General features: G+C 43.9%; 1 protein-coding gene across 1 annotated transcript in view; it reads right to left on the bottom strand.

The window, feature by feature from the left end:
* Positions 1 to 21,208, bottom strand: part of impg1b (interphotoreceptor matrix proteoglycan 1b) — a 53,791-nt gene that overhangs the window by 3,180 nt on the left and 29,403 nt on the right. Inside the window, exons 12-14 of the mRNA XM_014210170.2 lie at positions 2,775 to 2,994; positions 2,157 to 2,367; positions 1,527 to 1,712 (exon numbers count right to left, since the gene is read on the bottom strand). Coding sequence (XP_014065645.2) covers positions 1,527 to 1,712; positions 2,157 to 2,367; positions 2,775 to 2,994 — 617 coding nt within the window. The remainder of the gene's footprint in view (positions 1 to 1,526; positions 1,713 to 2,156; positions 2,368 to 2,774; positions 2,995 to 21,208) is intronic.

Here is a 21,208-nt window from a genome sequence, read left to right as displayed (position 1 = left end):
CACTTGAGGGTGGAGGTTGGGTAATATTTTTCTGCAATGATGTTAAATGAGTATTACACCGGACATCTACAAGTACATGGCTCTATTACTACAGCTAACCTAGTTTTTAAGAGGTTTGGGCCAGTAAATGAAAGGTTGCTGGTTCGAACCCCCAACAACTGCTCCCCAGGCGCCAATGACATGGACGTCAATTAAGGTATCCCCCCGCCCCTCTCTGATTCAGAGGGGTTGGGTTAAATGCGAAAGACACATTTAGATTGAATGCATTCAGTTGTGCAACTGACTAGGTATCCCCCCTTTGCCTTCCCAGCATGGTTTGGCATAGAGTATTCTCTTGAAACTGCACCACATCTACCGTAGTAGTCTAAAATGTCTGACCTCAAATCAACCAGGGCTTGGATGTTTTTGGGTACATTGTTCCTGACCACACAGGATCTCAAGTAAAATCACTGCAATACAATAGATATATAATCTGGCCAATAAGTGCAGGGGAATTGAAATGCATGCACATGAATTAGATATTTTACGAATTGATATATAGACAGACATTTAATCTCTAAACAGTATCATTGAGGGTTCAACCAATTTCATGGATACTGTATCATGAGGATATTATTGCATGGGTTAAGTGTATGAAAGTATATCTCACTGTACAATGAAGCAGTAAAGTGTTCCTTCAGAGTTTGTTGAAGGAACTAACCACCCCAAATGTTTGTTGAAGCCATAAGAGAGTGGAAAGAAAAGGAGCGCAAAAGAGCAGATCATGCAAAATACGAGGAAAGAGAGCTCCTTTGAAAAAAAGAGATTTAATGAAGGAAAGTACTCAGTGCTTTATCTTCAACAAATAAAACGTATCACATAACAAATACTCAGAGAGCACACACCGCGTTTCAACCTATTGGTCTTCCTCAGGCAATGCGTTGCGTGCTCACTGAGTGTTTTCTTAAGCCTTTCTTATGTAATCTGTTCTAGATATTTTTAAGATATACCACAGCACATTTTTGTTGTGAGTACTTTTACTTCCTTAAAGCTTTACTTTAAATCTCAAAGATTTAAGCCCTTCTTTTTTCTTATTTTGTCAACCCTATTCTTACTATAGAAAGGATACTAAGTTGTTTCCTGGGGCTCGTAATGATAATTTGTCATAAGCGGAATCAGTAGATATTAGGTGATTGCTTAAGGTTTCAATTAGTAGTATTAGTTTATTTAGAACATGGGGCCAATTGAGCTCTATGGATTAGCTCAATACTAAGATGTATATTTTCAATTGAGCGAGAAGCTTCTTGCTCTGTTTGGGAAGAACGAGCACCACTGCTCCATGTTGGTGGGGTACTTATGCCTGATACTTGAGTCATTTTCAAAAACAGGATTCACTCTCAATGTGTTCTCAAAGGCATAGGGAGCAAGACTGTGTCTATAATATAAAGCAGATACGGCTGTAATAACCAAGCTATAAAACAACAACTGGTAGAGCTATTGGAGCAAAACTCTAAAACAAATGAAAAAGGTTCAAAAGGCCTGCTTACACCAAAGTCACGGTCTTTCGGGTCCCGATACATTTCTTGTTTATGAATACCAAGATGCCTATGATGGCACAAACCAAGGTGAGGCTTCCCACCAGGCAGGCTATGAAAATGGTTGGGTCTACAGGCAGCAACACGAGCTCATTGCAGCGCACTCCGTGATAGTGCCAGTATTTCCCTACCGGACATCTAAATGTTAAAGAGAAAACAGGATTAGAGTCAACCCTATCAGCTGTTGGTCTTCTACTATGGTAACAATACATCAAAAAGCCTTTCGGATTGAACAATGCCTCTAGGCACATGCTGGAGCATTTTTGAATACAAAGGGCATCTTGCAGAATTGACAGATCTTTTTTTTAATGCAAGACAACATCAAGAAGAGCTGTTGTCAGCGTTTCAGTTTGTAGAGGGTGAGGACCACAGGAGGTTGGTGGCATCTTAATTGGGGAGGACAGGTTCATGGCAATGGCTGGAGCGGTATGAGTGAAATGGTATCAAATACATCAAACATGGTTTGATGCCATTCCATTCGCTCCATTCCAGCCATTATTATGAGCTGTCCTCCCCTCAGCAGCATCCTCTGGTTAGGACCATAGCTATCTCTGTTCGCTTGATCGTTTAGCTCGGTGGTACCTGCAGGTGGCTCCGTGGCCCTGGATGATTTCACAAAGGCCCCCGTTGAAGCAGTAGTGTGGCTCTAGGCTACAAATACTCTGGCAGGGCAGGCCATCCATTGTGCTGTAGCCAGGGTCACACAAGCACTCAGCCTCCTCAGTCCAACTGTTTACCATACATTGGGAAAACTCATTGCAGGCTAAGAACTTGCAGGGAGTTGCTTGGTCAGCTGAAATGAGTAAGAAGATAAATAATTTGCATTAATTAAATGCTGTCCGCCTGTCTCTCCCTGTTTTGTTCCTTCATTGTCCTCACATGCAAAGGACAAACTAAAGGACACATTGATTGATGTGAATGAAGGCGTCTGCTTTAAATAAGGTGCAGGTGATTAGGTTTCAGCCAGAGAAGTGCTTGTGAGTCTTTATTGGAGAATAATTTTTGACATGATTCGCAGAGGACAAAGCTGTGGCATGCATTCTTTTGACCTTTCCAGATTGAGCATTCTAGAAGTACAGTATAATTAAGACATGGGACCTCTAGTATGCCATAACTTAGATAGGAGCTGATTCTGTCTATGATATCCCCCATCACATAGGAAAGTGAGAACTTTCTGAGGCCAATATAGAGATATCTTACCAGGTTCTATGTCCAGGTAGCGACTATCAATCTCAATGTCTAGTCGTTTAGATGCAGTGTTGCAGAAGTCTTCGAGCACACTGTGCACGGCCTGTGTCACGTTATGTGGCACATCTTTGTCTAATTTCATCTTGCTGTTCACCACAACACTACCATTCCTGAAGTTGAGGATTTCCAATTGCTTAAATCCTGTCAAATTAGATTGCAGATATGGGAGAATCTAGAAAAGAGGGGAAAGAACAAACGTAGTATGTATAGAGCACACATTTAATGCTTCATCAATTTTATTTTAGTCACATTTGTCATTCCACTCTCTCATGTTAATTTGACTTCTAATTCTGTTGACATTCAAAACTATCTAATTTGATTCGCTTTTAGTTTCAAGGAGGAAACGGTGTTGGTTGGCTAGTTTATTCTCAAGACGGCATTATGGAAAATAAAATAAAAATATAAAAATATGGCAAACATACCATTTCGATTCGAAATGATTATGGTCATTTGGGACACGGTATGACAATTTGGCATACAGTATTTTACATGAAGGTCATCTTAAAATCATCACCAATGCCATCTCCATGAAGGACTAGTGAATTCATCTGGCTCCTGGAAGCATAAAAGTTAAATGTAATGTTTTATTAAAAAGTTCCACTTTTTATCTCTCATTTGACAGTTTCATTTCAACAAAACTGCACATCTGTTTCCTCCCAGGACCAAGATTGGGAGAACATTATCTGGAACACGTCAAAAGCTGTAGAGGACCACACAGTCTGTCAGTTCTACATCTATACAGGTTGTAACCGGGCAGTTGTATTCAGGTCAGGGTGTTTTTACTGATAAAATGCATGTATAAATAATCTCATCCTTCTCAATAGTAAAATCCTGCCAATTACAAGGAAATGATCAACGTTACCAAATGTAGCACAAAACCCAGCATTAGTTAGCAACTATTATGTAAGGTGTTATGGACAGTCAAGCAGTGTTTGTTGCACGTTAAAAGAGAAAAAGGTTCAAATATAAGAAACCGAGAATGCAAGGCCATTGAGAATGCAAGGCCATTGAGACCTGTACGACAACCAATCTGTCCGTGAAAATCTGTCCAAGAAACAAATACAAAAACCAACAATACAACAGTTCAAATCCACCAGAACAATCTCAAATCCGTCAAGCTCTATATTTTAGCCATATCTATGGCATCTCTATTTATCATGTCCATTTCTAAAACGTGATTGGCAATTTTAAAAAAATGGCCCTGACTGCCAGCGAGAATAAGACTGAGCATTGCTATTATAGCTGCTCTCTCAGTCTTCAAGAGTAATGTACCTGCATTTAGACAAGGAACTGCAGGAAAACCAATTACTGTGAGGAGAGACTACGGTGCCTTAACTCAGCTGTTCCATGCCTGTATACAAAGAGAGGCATTAAGGAGCTCTATCTGATCTGGTTACTCCACTTATCACTGGCAGGCAGAGGGCCAGGTCACTATTGGCCTCATACAACCTCATTTACCACACAAACAGAGCACCATGCTCAAGGCCTCCAGCAAATGGACTGCTAGACAGGTGCACTTCTCAGATACTGTACATCCATTTGTCTCAACATTTCAAATCAACAAGTTAGCAATCCTCGCTGTGCTGTAGTCTTAACATCCTGCTTTGCTCAAGCTAGGTCCGTATAGCAATAACCTTGCAATGTTTGTTTGAGAAAATAACTGAAAACTGTAGAGTACAATATTTCACTAAAATAATGTTTTTCTTAATATCAAATTATGTATACGAACCTACAGAATGTAATTGCATGCAGTCTATGACAAACCCGCCCATACTTGTCCAAATGTTACACTTGTATCTACTGGTTCTTCTTGGATGTCCTGGTGAAACCCCCCCTACCATAGTCTCAATTATTGAACATGTTAAAATTTTCCAATCAATCAAATAGGTAGTGTTTTTGTATGAAGTTACTGAAACCTCCATATCCAATGTTATTGGTTGTTACACAAACCAGTAGAGACAGGAGTAAAATAAGTCGTATGACAAAAGGGAAGCAGGGGGCTCTAGGATAAATCACAAATGGGCTATGACGTTTAACAGAAATTTGATAATTCCTTTAACTGGGCCTGAAATAGTTGTTTTGTATTGAAATATTGCTACATTTGTTTTGATAGCCCATTCAAACGACAGTTATGCTAATAGGAAAATATACAGTTATTGTCAATACTTACAAGTATTGTGTGAATACTGTACTTACCAATTCAAACTTCTGACCACATTAGTGTTGGCAGAAAACATTATATTGCAGAATAATTGGACACACTGGTTAATGAGGAACATCATTTTGGATCCCTGGTTTGGGCAACAACTTAAAATTGGAGATGGAGTATGGATTTTTTTATTAAGTATTTTTTTATTAGATATGTAGCTGATTAAAATTATAAGAAGAAATCTGTTTCAACTTAAATGGATGCAGCTGTGTTACACTACCTAATTATTCAATGATCAAATAACTTGGAGTTCTTAGTAGTCAATTAACTGACTTGCCTGGTTTAGTTGAGGTTAGCTTATATAAAATGATCTAAAAGCAATGAGGCAGAAAGTTCCCCATTTTCTAAAGGATTAACCCAGGGATTGCTACGCTGTTTGACCTGCATCGCAACATTGCAATGCATTAAATGCATAATAAAACCTGATTAAGAAACAAGTTTGACCTATAGTATTCCAAACATCTTATCTCAAGATGGACAAATACCCTAACTTAATATGAGCTGACTGACTTGTGTTTTCATGTATCTTATATTACTACAATATAAAGTAAATGTTAGCTCTTAAAACAGAATTTTCCATTCCAAGACTGTACCAGTAACTTTCTATCCTCCAGTACTGTAGGCTTCTTTGTACTCTGCAGTGTCTGCCTCCCTGTCAGTAAGAGCAGGCAATCCAATTTGTATTGATATACAGTGAGTTACTGTATATACCCAGTCGTGTGAAATCCATAGATTAGGGCTTCATTTATTTATTTCAATTGACTGATTTCCTTCTATGAACTGAAACTCAGTAAAATCTTTGAAGTTGTAGCATGTTGCATTTATATTTTTGTTCAGTATACGTATACTGTCACGCCCTGACCATAGAGAGCCCTTGGTTCTTGGGGGGTGTTCTAGTCGATTCATTTCTATGTTTGGGAGTGAGTATGGTTCCCAAGTAGAGGCAGCTGATTATCGTTGTCTCTAATTGGGGATCATACTTAAGGTGTCCCTGTTCCCACCTGCTTTTGTGGGATATTGTTTGTGTTTGTGCTTGTTGCACCACGTAAGTCACGTTTCGTGGCTTGTTTATTTGTTTTGTTGAGAAGTTTCACTTAATAAAAGGATGTGGAACTCAAATCACGCTGCGCCTTGGTCCGTCCATTATCACGACCGTGACATATATAGTGCATTTGGAAAGTATTCAGCCCCCTTGACTTTTCCACATTTTGTTACATTACAGCCTTATTCTAAAATGGATTACATTTTTCGCACATCAATCTACACACAATACCCCATAGAGACAAAGCAAAAAAAAATGAGATTCTTGCAGATGTATTAAAAATGTAAAACTGAAATATCATATTTACATAAGTATTCAGACCCTTTACTCAGCACTTTGTTGAAGCACCTTTGGCAGCGATCACAGCCTCGAGTCTTCTTGGGTATGATGCTACAATCTTGGCACAGCTGTATTTGGGGAGTTTCTCCCATTCTTCTCTGCAGATCCTCTCAAGCTCTGTCAGATTGGATAGGGAGCGTCGCTGCACAGCTATTTTCAGGTCTCTCCAGAGATGTTAGATCGGGTTCAAATCCAGGCTCTGGCTGGGCCACTCAAGGACAGAGACTTGTCCCAAAGCTACTCCTGCATTGTCTTGGCTGTGTGCTTAGGGACGTTGTCCTGTTGTAAGGTGAACCTTCGCCCCAGTCTAAGGTCCTGAGCACTCTGTGGCAGGTTTTCATCAAGGATATTTCTGTACTTTGCCCTTGTTCATCTTTCCCTAGATCCTGACTAGTCTCCCAGTCCCTGCCGCTGAAAAACATCCCCACAGCATGATGCTGCCACCACCATGCTTCACCATAGGGATGGTGCCAGTTTTCCTTCAGATGTGACGCTTGGCATTCAGGCTAAAGATTTCAATCGTGGTTTCATCAGACCAGAGAAACTTGTTTCTCATGGTCTGAGAGTCCTTCAGGTGCCTTACTGAGGAGTGGCTTTCATCTTGCCACTCTGATTAGTAGAGTGCTGCAGAGATGGTTGTCCTTCTGGAAGGTTCTCCCATCTCCACAGAGGAACACTGAAGCTCTGTCAGAGTGACCATCGGGTTCTTGGTCACGTCCCTGACCAAGGCCCTTCCCCTCCCGATTGCTCAGTTTGGCCGGGCGGCCAGCTATACCACGAGTATTGGTGGTTCCTAACTTATACCATTTAAGAATGATGGAGGCCACTGTATTCTTGGGGACCTTCAATGCTGCAGAATGTTTTTTGTACCCTTCCCCAGATCTGTGCCTCGACACAATCCTGTCTCGGCGCTCCACAGATAATTCCTTCGACCTCATGGCTTGGTTTTTGCTCTGACATACACTGTCAACTGCGGGACCTTATATAGACAGGTGTATTCCTTTCCAAATCAATGATGTTTCTAGAGACAATATCTCTCTCTTCATCACTCAATGCCTAGGTTTACCTCCACTGTATTCACATCCTACCATACCTTTGTCTGTACATTATACCATGAAGCTATTTTATCACCCCCAGAAACCTGCTCCTTTTAATCTCTGTTCCGGACGTCCTAGACGACCAATTCTCATACTTTTAGCCGTACCCTTATCCTACTCCTCCTCTGTTCCTCTGCTGATGTAGAGGTGAATCCAGGCCCTGCAGTGCCTAGCTCCACTCCTATTCCCCAGGCGCTCTCTTTTGATGACTTCCGTAATAGCCTTGGTTTCATGCATGTTAACATTAGAAGCCTCCTCCCTAAGTTTGTTTTAATTCACTGCTTTAGCACACTCTGCCAACCAGGATGTCCTAGCCGTGTCTGAATCCTGGCTTAGGAAGACCACCAAAAACTCTGAAATCTCCATCCCTAACTACAACATTTTCAGACAAGATAGAACAGCCAAAGGGGGCGGTGTTGCAATCTCCTGCAGAGTTCTGTCCTACTATCCAGGTCTGTAACCAAACAATTTGAACTTCTACTTTTAAAAATCCACCTCTCTTAAAACAAGTCTCTCACCGTTGCCGCCTGCTATAGACCACCCTCTGCCCCCAGCCGTGCTCTGGACACCATATGTGAACTGATTGCCCCCCATCTATCTTCAGAGCTCGTGCTGCTAGGTGACCTAAACTGGGACACGCTTAACACCCCAGCCATCCTACAATCTAAGCTTGATGCCCTCAATCTCACACAAATTATCAATGAACCTACCAGGTACTACCCCAAAGCCGTAAACACAGGCACCCTCATAGATAACTCTAAATACACCTCTGCTGTTTTCAACCAAGATCTCAGCGATCACTGCCTCATTGCCTGCATCCGTAATGGGTCAGCGGTCAAACGACCTCCACTCACCACTGTCAAACGCTCCCTGAAACCCTTCAGCGAGCAGGCCTTTCTAATCGACCTGGCTCGGGTATCCTGGAAGGATATTGACCTCATCCCGTCAGTAGAGGATGCCTGGTTATTTTTTTTTTAAATGCCTTCCTCACCATCTTAAATAAGCATGCCCCATTCAAGAAATGTAGAACCAGGAACAGATATAGCCCTTGGTTCTCTCCAGATCTGACTGCCCTTAACCAACACAAAAACATCCTGTGGCGTTCTGCATTAGCATCGAACAGCCCCCGTGATATGCAACTTTTCAGGGAAGTTAGAAACCAATATACACAGGCAGTTAGAAAAACCAAGGCAAGCTTTTTCAAGCAGGAATTAGCTTCCTGCAACACAAACTCAAAAAAGTTCTGGGACACTGTAAAGTCCATGGAGAAAAAGAGCACCTCCTCCCAGCTGCCCACTGCACTGAGGATAGGAAACTCTGTCACCACCGATAAATCCACTATAATTGAGAATTTCAATAAGCATTTTTCTATGGCTGGCCATGCTTTCCACCTGGCTATCCCAACCCCGGTCAACAGCACTGCACCCCCCACAGCAACTCGCCCAAGCCTTCCACATTTCTCCTTCTCCCAAATCCAGTCTGCTGATGTTCTGAAAGAGCTGCAAAATCTGGACCCCTACAAATCAGCCGGGCTAGACAATCTGGACCATTTCTTTCTAAAATGATCTGCCAAAATTGTTGCAACCCCTATTACTAGCCTGTTCAACCTCTCTTTCATGTCGTCTGAGATTCCCAAAGATTGGAAAGCAGCTGCAGTCCTCCCCCTCTTCAAAGGGGGGACGCTCTTGACCCAAACTGCTACAGACCTATATCTATCCTACCCTGCCTTTCTAAGGTCTTCGAAAGCCAAGTCAACAAACAGATTACCGACCATTTCGAATCCCACCGCACCTTCTCCGCTATGCAATCTGGTTTCAGAGCTGGTCATGGGTGCACCTCAGCCACGCTCAAGGTCCTAAACGACATCTTAAATGCCATCGATAAGAAACAATACTGTGCAGCCGTATTCATTGACCTGGCCAAGGCTTTCGACTCTGTCAATCACCACATCCTCATCGGCAGACTCAATAGTCTTGGTTTCTCAAATGATTGCCTCGCCTGGTTCACCAACTACATTTACATTACATTTACGTCATTTAGCAGACGCTCTCATCCAGAGCAAATTACAAATTGGTGCATTCACCTTATGATATCCAGTGGAACAACCACTTTACAATAGTACATCTCTATCTTTTTTTTTTGGGGGGGGGGGTAGAAGGATTACTTTATCTTATCCCAGGTATTCCTTAAAGAGGTGGGGTTTCAGGTGTCTCCGGAAGGTGGTGATTGACTCCGCTGTCCTGGCGTCGTGAGGGAGCTTGTTCCACCATTGGGGTGCCAGAGCAGCGAACAGTTTTGACTGGGCTGAGCAGGAACTGTGCTTCTCTGATACTGTGCTTCTCTACTTCTCTGATAGAGTTCAGTGTGTCAAATCGGAGGGCCTGTTGTCCGGACCTCTGGCAGTCTCTATGGGGGTGCCACAGGGTTCAATTCTTGGGCCGACTCTCTTCTCTGTATACATCAATGATGTCGCTCTTGCTGCTGGTGAGTCTCTGATCCACCTCTACGCAGATGACACCATCCTGTATACTTCTGGCCCTTTTTTGGACACTGTGTTAACAACCCTTCAGACGAGCTTCAATGCCATGCAACTCTCCTTCCGTGGCCTCCAACTGCTCTTAAATACAAGTAAAACTAAATGCATGCTCTTCAACCGATCGCTGCCTGCACCTGCCCGCCCGTCCAGCATCACTACTCTGGACGGTTCTGACTTAGAATATGTGGACAACTACAAATACCTACAGTAGGTGTCTGGTTAGACTGTAAACTCTCCTTCCAGACTCACATCAAACATCTCCAATCCAAAGGTAAATCTAGAATCAGCTTCCTATTTCGCAACAAAGCATCCTTCACTCATGCTGCCAAACATACCCTCGTAAAACTGACCATCCTACCGATCCTCGACTTCGACGATGTCATTTACAAAATAGCCTCCAATACCCTACTCAATAAATTGGATGCAGTCTATCACAGTGCCATCCATTTTGTCACCAAAGCCCCATATACTACCCACCACTGCGACCTGTACGCTCTCGTTGGCTGGCACTCGCTTCATACTCGTCGCCAAACCCACTGGCTCCAGGTCATCTACAAGACCCTGCTAGGTAAAGTCCCCCCTTATCTCAGCTCGCTGGTCACCATAGCAGCACCCACCTGTAGCACGCGCTCCAGCAGGTATATCTCACTGGTCACCCCCAAAGCCAATTCCTCCTTCGGCCGCCTCTCCTTCCAGTTCTCTGCTGCCAATGACTGGAACGAACTACAAAAATCTCTGAAACTGGAAACACTTATCTCCCTCACTAGCTCACTAGCTGTCAGAGCAGCTCACAGATTACTGCACCTGTACATAGCCCATCTATAATGTAGCCCAAACAACTCCCTCTTCCCCTACTGTATTTATTTATTTTGCTCCTTTGCACCCCATTATTTCTATTTCTACTTTGCACTTTCTTCCACTGCAAATCTACCATTCCAGTGTTTTACTTGCTATATTGTATTTACTTCGCCACCAAGGCCTTTTTTTTGCCTTTACCTCCCTTATCTCACCTCATTTGCTCACATTGTATATAGACTTATTTTTCTACTGTATTATTGACTGTATGTTTATTTTACTCCATGTGTAACTCTGTGTTGTTGTATGTGTCAAACTGCTTTGCTTTATCTTGGCCAGGTCGCAATTGTAAATGAGAACTTGTTCTCAACTTGCCTACCTGGTTAAATAAAGGTGAAATAAAATAAAATAAATAAATGTCCAATCAATTACATTTACCACAGGTTGACTCCAATCAAGTTGTAGAAACATCTCAAGGATGATCAATGGACACAAGATGCACCTGAGCTCAATTTTGAGTCTCATAGCAAAGGTTCTGAATGCTTATGTATTTTTAATACATTTGCAAAAAGTTCTAAAAACATGTTTTTGCTTTGTCATTACGGGGTATTGTGTGTAGATTGATTAGGGGACAACATATACAGTACCAGTCAAAATTTTGGACACAGCTACTCATTGAAAGGTTTTTCTTTATTTTTACTATTTTCTACACTGCTTGAAATCAGGCCTTCATGGACAAATTGCTGCAAAGAAACCACTACTAAAGGACACCAATGAGAAGAAGACTTGCTTTGGCCAAGAAACACGAGCAATGGACATTAGACCGATGGAAATATGTTTTCCAACTCATCCCAAACCATTTCAATTGGGTTGAGGTTGGGTGATTTTGGAGGCCAGGCCATCTGATGCAGCACTCCATCACTCTCCTTCTTGGTCAAATAGCCCTTACATAGCCTCAAGGTGTGTTGGGTCATTGTCCTTTTGAAAAATAAATGATAGTCCCACTAAGCCCAAACCAAAAGGATCGCGTATTGCTGCAGAATGCTGTGGTGTGTGCCTTAAGTGTGCCTTGAATTCTAAATAAATCACAGACAGTGTCACCAGCAAAGCACCCCCACACCATCACACCTCTTCCTCCATGCTTCACGGTGGGAACCACACATGCAGAGATCATCCGTACCCCCTACTCTGCGTCTCACAAAGGCATAGCGTTTTGACTCAGGACAGACTCAGGACAGAACTAAGGACAGATTTCTACCGGTCTAATTTCCATTGCTCATGTTTCTTGGCCCAAGCAAGTCTGTCTATTCTTCTTATTGGTGGAGGTTCTTATTATAGAGGTTTCTTTGCAGCAATTTGACTACGCAGGCCTGATTCACGCAGTCTCCTCTGAACAGTTGACGTTGAGATGTGTCTGTTACTTGAACTCTGTGATGCATTTATTTGGGCTGCAATTTCTGAGGCGGGTAAATCTAATGAACTTATCCTCTGCAGCAGAGGTAACTCTGGGTCTTCCTTTCCTGTGGCGGTCCTCATGAGAGCCTGTTTCATCATAGTGCTTGATGTTTTTTGTGACTGCACTTGAAGAAACTTTCAGAGTTCTTGAGATCTTCTGCATTGACTGACCTTCATGTCTTAAAGTAATGATGGACTGCCGTTTGTCTTTGCTTATTTGAGCTGTTCTTGCCACAATATGAACTTGGTCTTTTACCAAATAGGGCTATATTCTGTATACTACCCCTACCTTGTCACAACACAACTGATTGTCTCAAACACACTAAAGAAGGAAAGAAATTCCACAAATGAACTTTTAACAAGGCACACTTTTTAATTGAAATGCATTCCAGGTGACTACCTCATGAAGCTGGTTGAGAGAATGCAAGAGTGTGCAAAGCTGTCATCAAGGCAGAGGGTGGCTACTTTGAAGAATCTCAAATATAAAATATGTTTTGATTTGTTTAACACTGTTTTGGTTACTACATGATTCCATGTGTTATTTCATAGTTTTATGTCTTCACTTTTATTCTACAAACCCTTGAATGAGTAGGTATGTCCAAAATGTTGACTTGTACTAATAATGGTGTATATAGACATTATGGACAGTATATAAATAGAAAAGGTGTGTAAAGCAGTAGTTATATACGGATGAGCCATGACTGCAATACAGTACACTCAGTATACAAAACATTAAGAACACCCGCACTTTCCTTGACATATAGACTGATCAGATGAATCCAGGTAAAGGATATGATCCCTTATTTATGTCACTTGTTAAATCCACTTCAATCAGTGTAAATAAAGGGGAGGAGACAGGTTAATGAAAGATTTTTAAGCCTTCAGACAAATGAGACAAGGACTGTGTATGAGTGCCATTCAGAGGGTGAATGGGCAAGACACATTGTTTTTGTCCCTTTCAATGGGGTATGGTAGTAGGTGCCAGGCGCACTGGTTTGTGTGAAGAACTGCAACGCTGCTGGGTTTTTGACGTCAAACAGTTTCCCGTGTGTATCCAGAATGGTCCAGCACCCAAAGGGCATCCAGCCAACTTGACACAACTGTGGAAAGCATTGGAGTCAACATGGGCCATCATCCCTATAGAACACTTTCAACACCTTGTAGAGTCCATGCCCAAATGAATTGAGGCTGTTCTGAGGGCAATATCAGGAAGGTGCTCCTATTGTTTGGTATACTCAGTGTACATCCCAAGTTAAAGGCTGACGACTTTACATAACACGAAGTTAAGGCACTTCTGCGGAATCCAAGTATATTTCCCACTGTCAAACTAAATACAAACATCAACAGATACTACTTTCACTGATGTATATCAATGAGTGCAAGTTGGAAGAATCCAAAGATTCAATTGGTATGAATTCAGATCTCTAAAAGGGAGCAGCTTTTAACTTTCATGGGCTTAAGTGATTATAGTTTGTACTAGGCAGGGCTGTCCAACATAGCAATGGTAGTGCTGACTTGGCAGACGTATACAGTGTGACGACGTACCAATTCATTACAACCTACTTGTATTGGGACAAAAGCTCGCTCCCTAAGCACTTGTTCTCTCTTGTGCACTTGAACCAATTGTATTACCCATGCCATTAGCTGTAATCCTGCCCATATCCTCAAAAGATGTACCTGAAATCTCATACATGCATGTTCGTGCACACTAAAACACACACAATTGACTGATGTTGAAATAAGCGGATTGAGACTACTAAAAAGAGAACTCATGTAGAACATGTGTGGTGCTTGTGCTAACCAGAATTACCTAAAGCCTCTTACTCAGTTAGATACCCCCTGAGGCAAACATTGTCTATAGTACTGGGACCCCTGATTCAGACCACCCAGGGCTGTCCACATACAGTTAGCTATAAGGGAGTTTAGCAAAGCTCACTCCCATCATGGAACAAAAGATGGAGACTTCCCTGCTTTTGCAATATCAGGCACTTATTCAGTTCATCAAACCATAGGCACAATTCATTCACTACTAGAGGCCTACTCACACGTATGCACCCATACTGTAAGAAGCCAACATGTGAAAATAATACCCTCCTTGACCACAGTGCCTCTTTCAAATGTATGTAGCAAGCTAAAGCAAGCATGCATACTAGTCAGAATGTATTACAAACATTGTGATGCATATAAATTGAGAATAAAAAGCAAAAGAGCACAAGATTAGAAATTATTCCAAGCAAACTTCTAAGCTTTCAACAATAGTTGGATGCTCCTAAAAACCAATTCCAGCAAATATTTGGTTCGGTCACTGTTTTTAAACATTTTAAAGCTGAACTCCACAGCGATGAAACTGCCACGTCCGTTTGTGATATTACAACAACAAAGACGTTACTTCAAACAACGAACACAGTTTTTTCCCTCGGACATCACTGCACATCATTGCATGCGAGATAGAAAAGCAGAGTTTGTACTACGATTTTTTTTACCACGATGCTAGATGTGTCAAGTGTCAATGTGCAGCGGGTAGGACGGAGTCAGGCGCAGGACACAGAACTGAGTAAAAAACGTACTTTACTCGAAAATAAACCAACAAAATAATTCCACGCAGGGAAAATACTCCAGCTCACAGCAATAGCGAACACTTAACAAAGAACAAACACGCACAAAACCATGTGGGAACCAGAGGGTTAAATAGGGAATAAATAATAATGTATTGGAAACCAGGTGTGTACAATAAAGACAAAACAAATGGACAATGAAACGTAGATCGGTGGCGGCTAGAAAGCCGGTGACGTCGACCGCCGCCCGAACAAGGAGAGGCACCAACTTCGGCGGAAGTCGTGACAGGATGCTAATTTCCTCTAAACCAAAACAAAAACAAATGGACCTGCGACGGCCAGTGACGCTGTTTCGCCGATCACTGATCTCAGCTTTAAGATAAACAGGATACTAATATCAACATTTTATCGCGTGTTCTGGCATAAGTGAAAAGAAATAGTGTCTTGCACACACACTACCCATATTGCCATTGCGCTGTGACTCAGTTGGTAGAGCATGGTGTTTGCAACGTCAGCATGGTGTGTGCAACGCCAGTGTTGTGGGTTCGATTCCCATGGGAGGCCAGTACAAAAAACAAAAAAAAATGCATAAAATGAAATGTATGTATTCACTACTGTAAGTCGCTCTGGATAAGAGCGTCTGCTAAATGACTAAAATATAAGTGTAAAAGAAATTACAATGAACAGTTTCTTTTGTACCTGAAACGGCCATTCCTAACTTCCTTTACCTAATAAAACTTTGGCAAATCTTAGTGGACAGACCTAAAGATTGTATACACATCCTAAAACATGGTTCATTAATGAACAAACCTCTTTGCCATGAGTTAACTCTTAGCACCAATGAGACCCTGAAAAACCAAAACTTGAGCAGAATGCACAGGATTAAAACAAATACACTTTGTCAATGTCTTAGACAAAACAAACAACATAGAAGACAAAATAAGGGAAATACACAGATGAACAATCAGCTAAGAAATCGTGATTTAGTAATCAATCTTTAGACTATAATCTTTCAACCTTTTAACTTCGGTGATTGATATCAATCACACCATTGACAAGTCATGGTTGTAGAGACTATTTGGTAAGTGCAACTTACAGGCAAGTGTTAGTCAAAGAAAGCAAATAGTAGGTTGTAATTATTTTTTTAGATTTTAGAAGCTACTGTTGAAGTCGAAGTTTACATACACCTTAGACAAAAATATTTAAACAATTCCTGACATTTAATCCTAGTAAAAATTCCCTGTTTTAGGTCAGTTTGGATCACCACTTCATTTTAAGAATGTGAAATGTCAGAATAATAGTAGAGATAATGATTTATTTCAGCTTTTATTTCTTTCATCACATTCCCAGTGGGTCAGAAGTTTACATACACTCAATTAGTATTTGGTAGCATTGCCTTTAAATTATTTAACTTGGCTCAAACGTTTCGGGTAGCCTTCCACAAGCTTCCCACAATAAGTTGGGTGAATTCTGGCTCATTCCTCCTGACAGAGCTGGTGAAACTGAGTCAGGTTTGTAGGCCTCCTTGTTCGCACACACTTTTTCAGTTCTGCCCATAAATTGTCTGTAGGATTGAGGTCAGGGCTTTGTGATGGCCACTCCAATACCTTGACTTTCTTGTCCTTAAGCCATTTTGCCAGAACTTTGGAAGTATGCTTGGGATCATTGTCCATTTGGAAGACGCATTTGCGACCTTTAACTTCCTGACTGATGTCTTGAGATGTTGCTTCAATATATCCACATAATTTTCCTACCTCATGATGCCATCTATTTTGTGAAGTGCACCAGTCCTTCCTGCAGCAAAGCACCCCCTCAACATGATGCTGCCACCCCCGTGCTTCATGGTTAGGATGGTGTTCTTCGGCTTGCAAGCCTCCACCTTTTCATTCCAAACATAACGATGGTCATTATGGCCAAACAGTTTTATTTTTGTTTCATCAGACCAGAGGACATTTCTCCAAAAACTACGATCTTTGTCCCCATGTGCAGTTGCAAACTACAGTCTGGCTTTTCTTATGGCGGTTTTGGAGCAGTGGCTTCTTCCTTGCTGAGCGGCCTTTCAGGTTATGTCGATATAGGACTCGTTTTGCTGTGGATATAGATAATTTTGTACCTGTTTCCTCCAGCATCTTCACAAGGTCCTTTGCTGTTGTTCTGTTGTTGTTCTGCCTATCAGAAGCTTCTAAAGCCATGACATCATTTTCTGGAATTTTCCAAGCTGTTTAAAGGCACAGTCAACTTAGTGTATGTAAACTTCTGACCCACTGGAATTGTGATACAGTGAGTTATAAGTGAAATAATCTGTCTGTAAACAATTGTTGGAAAAATGTGTTGTGTCATGCACAAAGTAGATGTCCTAACCGACTTGCCAAAACTATAGTTTGTTAACAAGAAATTTGTGGAGTGTTGAAAAACGAGTTTTAATGACTCCAACCTAAGTGTATGTAAACTTCCGACTTCAACTGTATGTACAGAAAATATAGAAAATAAATGGGTCATGCTCTCTCTGAGGCTTGGAAGATGTAGTTCCAATATGGAAATACCGATATTGAAGCTAACATCCTCTGTCTTCCAGTACCCGATTATTGGCTCCAGGATTTGGCGAGCGTCTGGGCTCAGAGAAATGGTTCTAAGTAAAACAAAATGTAGCCAGTTTTTATATGGACAGGACTTCTGATGAACTGTGAGAACTCTCCACCAATGCATTAAGATATAGCACCAGTGAGGTTAAAGCTAACCGTATGCGTCCCAGTCTAAACAGTTTGGACATATATTATGACAGCGTTTTGGTGTTTGGCAGGATTTTGGGGGGCTGTTTGAGCACACCCTATTTTTTCTTGAGACAAGCCGAAGTTTGGTAGCTGAAGATTAACAATCGGTAATCGGCCTTTTTGGACACCGATTATGGCCGATTACATTGCCATCCATGAGGAAACTGTGTGGCAGGCTGACCACGTGTTACGCGAGTGCAGCGTCAAAAGGACCTTGTGGCTGCAATGAGCCAAGGTAAGTTGCTAGCTGCATTACACTTATCTTATAAAAAACATTCTATCTTCACAATCACTAGTTAACTACACATGGTTGATGATTTTACTAGGTTAATTAGCTTGTCCTGCGTTGCATATAATCAATGCAGTGCCTGTTAACTTATCATCAAATCACAGCCTAATTCAACTTCGCCAAATGGGTGACCAGAGGAGGGTGACGTGTGGACCCAATAGATCACCCGGTCACGGACAGCAGACGGAACATACAGACGCCCAGTGGGACACTGGAGGGGAGTGGGCTCTGCACGTAGCGCCTGCTCAATGTCCGGGGGTGGGATCCATGGGCCGCTCCTCTGTGTCATACAGCCGGGAGAGTGCGTCTGCCTTCACAATCTGGGAACCTGGTCTGTAAGAAAGGGTAAAAAGAAAACGGGTGAAAAACATGGCCCACGTTGCCTGGCGAGGTTTCAGTCTCCTCGCTGCCCGGATGTACTCCAGATTGCGGTGGTCAGTCCAGATGAGAAAAGGGTGTTTAGCCCCCTCAAGCCAATGCCTTCACGCCTTCAAGGCCTTGAGGACAGCCAACAGCTCCCGGTCCCCCACATCATAGTTTCGCTCCGTCGGGCTGAGCTTCCTCGAGAAGAAGACACAGGGGCGGAGCTTCGGTGGCGTACCCAAGCGCTGAGAGAGCACGGCTCCTATTCCAGCCTCGGACGCGTCCACCTCCACTATGAATGCCAAAGAGGGATCTGGATGGGCCAGCATGGGAGCCAAGGTAAACAGATCCCTCAGGTGACCAAAAGCCCTGTCCGCCTCAGCCGACCACTCTAAACGTACCGGTCCCCCCTTCAGCAGTGAGGTAATGGGAGCCGCTACCTGACAAAAACCCCGGATAAACCTCCGGTAGTAAATTGGCAAACCCTAGAAACTGCTGCACCTCCTTTACCGTGGTGGGAGTCGGCCAATTACGCACGGCTGAAATGCGGTCACTCTCCATCTCCACCCCTGAGGTGGAAATGCGGTACCCTAGGAAGGAGACGGACTGTTGGAAGAACAGGCATTTCTCAGCCTTGACGTACAGGTCATGCTCCAACAATCGACCCAGCACCCTGCGTACCAGGGACACATGCTCGACGCGTGTAGCGGAATATATCAGAATGTCATCAATATACACCACTACACCCTGCCCGTGCAGGCCACTGAAAATCTCGTCTACAAAGGCTTGGAAGACTGATGGAGCATTCACCAACCCGTACGGCATGACGAGGTACTCATAATGCCCTGAGGTCGTACTGAACGCCGTCTTCCGCTCGTCTCCCTCCCGGATACGCACCAGGTTGTAAGCGCTCCTGAGATCCAGTTGGGTGAAGAAGCGCGCCCCGTGCATTGACTCAATCGCAGAGGCGATAAGAGGTAGCGGGTAACTGTACCTCACAGTGATCTGATTTAGGCCTCGACAGTCAATACATGGGCGCAGACCTCCCTCCTTCTTCTTCACAAAAAAGAAACTCAAGGAGGCGGGTGAAGTGGAGGACCGAATGTACCCCTGATGCAGGGATTCAGAGACATATTCAATAGCCACCGTCTCCGCCTGTGACAGGGGGTACACGTGACTCCTGGGAAGTGCGGCGTCTACCAGGAGATTTATCGCACAATCTCCCCGTCGATGGGGTGGTAATTGAGTCGCCTTCTTTTTGGAGAAGGCGAGAGCCAAATCGGCATACTCGGGGAGAATGCGCACGGTGGAGACCTGGTCTGGACTTTCCACTTTAGTAGCACCAACGGAAACCCCTAAACACCTCCGCGAGCACTCTCGTGACCACCCCATGAGAGCCCTCCATTGCCATGAAACAGTGGGGTCATGACAAGCTAACCAGGGTAGGCCTAGCACCACAGGAAACGCAGGAGAGTCAATGAGAAAGACTGATTCTCTCCGTGTGACCCCCCTGCATAACCATGCCCAGAGTAGCGGTGGCCTCCCTAATCAACCCTGACCCTGATGGTCGACTGTCTAAGGCATGAACTGGGAAGGGCATAGCCACTGGAACGATGGGGATCCCTAAACTATGGGCGAATGATCTGTCTATGATCTGCTGAGAATGCGAGGAAAACTCAGGAAAAGTAACAAACAAAAACATGTGTGCAACAGAGGGCTCTGGGTGAGAATGGTGGCTTCTCACCTGGGGTGATGCCAGAGTGCCCTGCCTGCGGCCTCGACACCCAGAGGAACCAATCCGACACCGACCAGCAGTGTGACCTCTGCGGCCACAGATGGTGCAAGAGACGGAACCTCCTCCGGTCTCCCTGAGCGCAGCACCTCCCAGCTCCATGGGCACCGGAGCGGTGGTGCTGGGGGATGGAGCCGACAGACCCCCGTCTGGACGTCCGCGGGTGGCCAGCAGGTTATCCAGCCGAATGGACAGGTCCACCAGCTGGTCGAAGGTGCGGGTGGTGTCCCTGCAGGCCAACTCCCGACGGACGTCCTCGTGCAAACTGCAGCGATCGTGGTTGATCACGGCCCTGTCGTTCCATCCCGCGCCGGCGGCCAGGGTCCGAAAGTCCATAGCGAACTCCTGGGTGCTCCTCGTCCTCTGCCTCAGATGAAAGAGACGTTCACCCGTCGCTCTACCCTCGGGCGGGTGGTCAAATCCTCGAAATGGTCCACTCCAGGGCCTTCCCCAAGAGGCATGAGATGAGGGCGGACACCTCTTCACGGCCCGAAGGAGCCGGGTGGACGGTTGCTAGGTAAAGGTCCAGCTGTAACAGGAAACCCTGGCAGCGTACAGCCGTCCCGTCATACTCCCTGGGAAGTGCGAGACGAATGCCACTGGAACCAGGTGTGGAGAGGGTGAGTAGTGGAGACCCCTGTGGTGCTGGGGGAGACGCTGGAGGGACTCTCTGTCTCTCCCAGTGGTCCATCGTCTGGACGACGCGGTCCATGGCGACGACACGGTCCATGGCGGCGCCGAGGCGGTGGATAATCGCCGTGTGCTCCCGGACGTGCTCCTCAACCCCTATACCCGGGGTACCTGCTCCTGCTGACTCCATCTTAGAGGTGTGTAATTCTGTCAAGGTGTGGGTGTAGCTGGTGCATTGGAAGTCAGGCGCAGGAGAGCAGAGATGAGTGGACAAGGCACTTTACTGAGGCAATATAAGAATAGAACGCAACTGCATCACAATAACAAATGCCCTCAGAACAAGTGAGGCAGCACAATGTACAAAAATAACAAAGTACAAAGTACAGGCTGTCAAAAGCACGGGTGTAACAATATAACCCGGCGCAAACCAGCCGGAAGAGTGCCAACCTGACAAAAAACAATTACACACACAGACATGGGGGGAACAGAGGGTTAAATACATGACAAGTAATG

The sequence above is a fragment of the Salmo salar genome, chromosome ssa09, assembly GCF_905237065.1.
Source record: "Salmo salar chromosome ssa09, Ssal_v3.1, whole genome shotgun sequence".
Lineage (NCBI taxonomy): Eukaryota > Metazoa > Chordata > Actinopteri > Salmoniformes > Salmonidae > Salmo > Salmo salar.
Note: the sequence above shows the minus strand (reverse complement) of the source record. Positions and strands in the feature narration are given on the sequence as shown.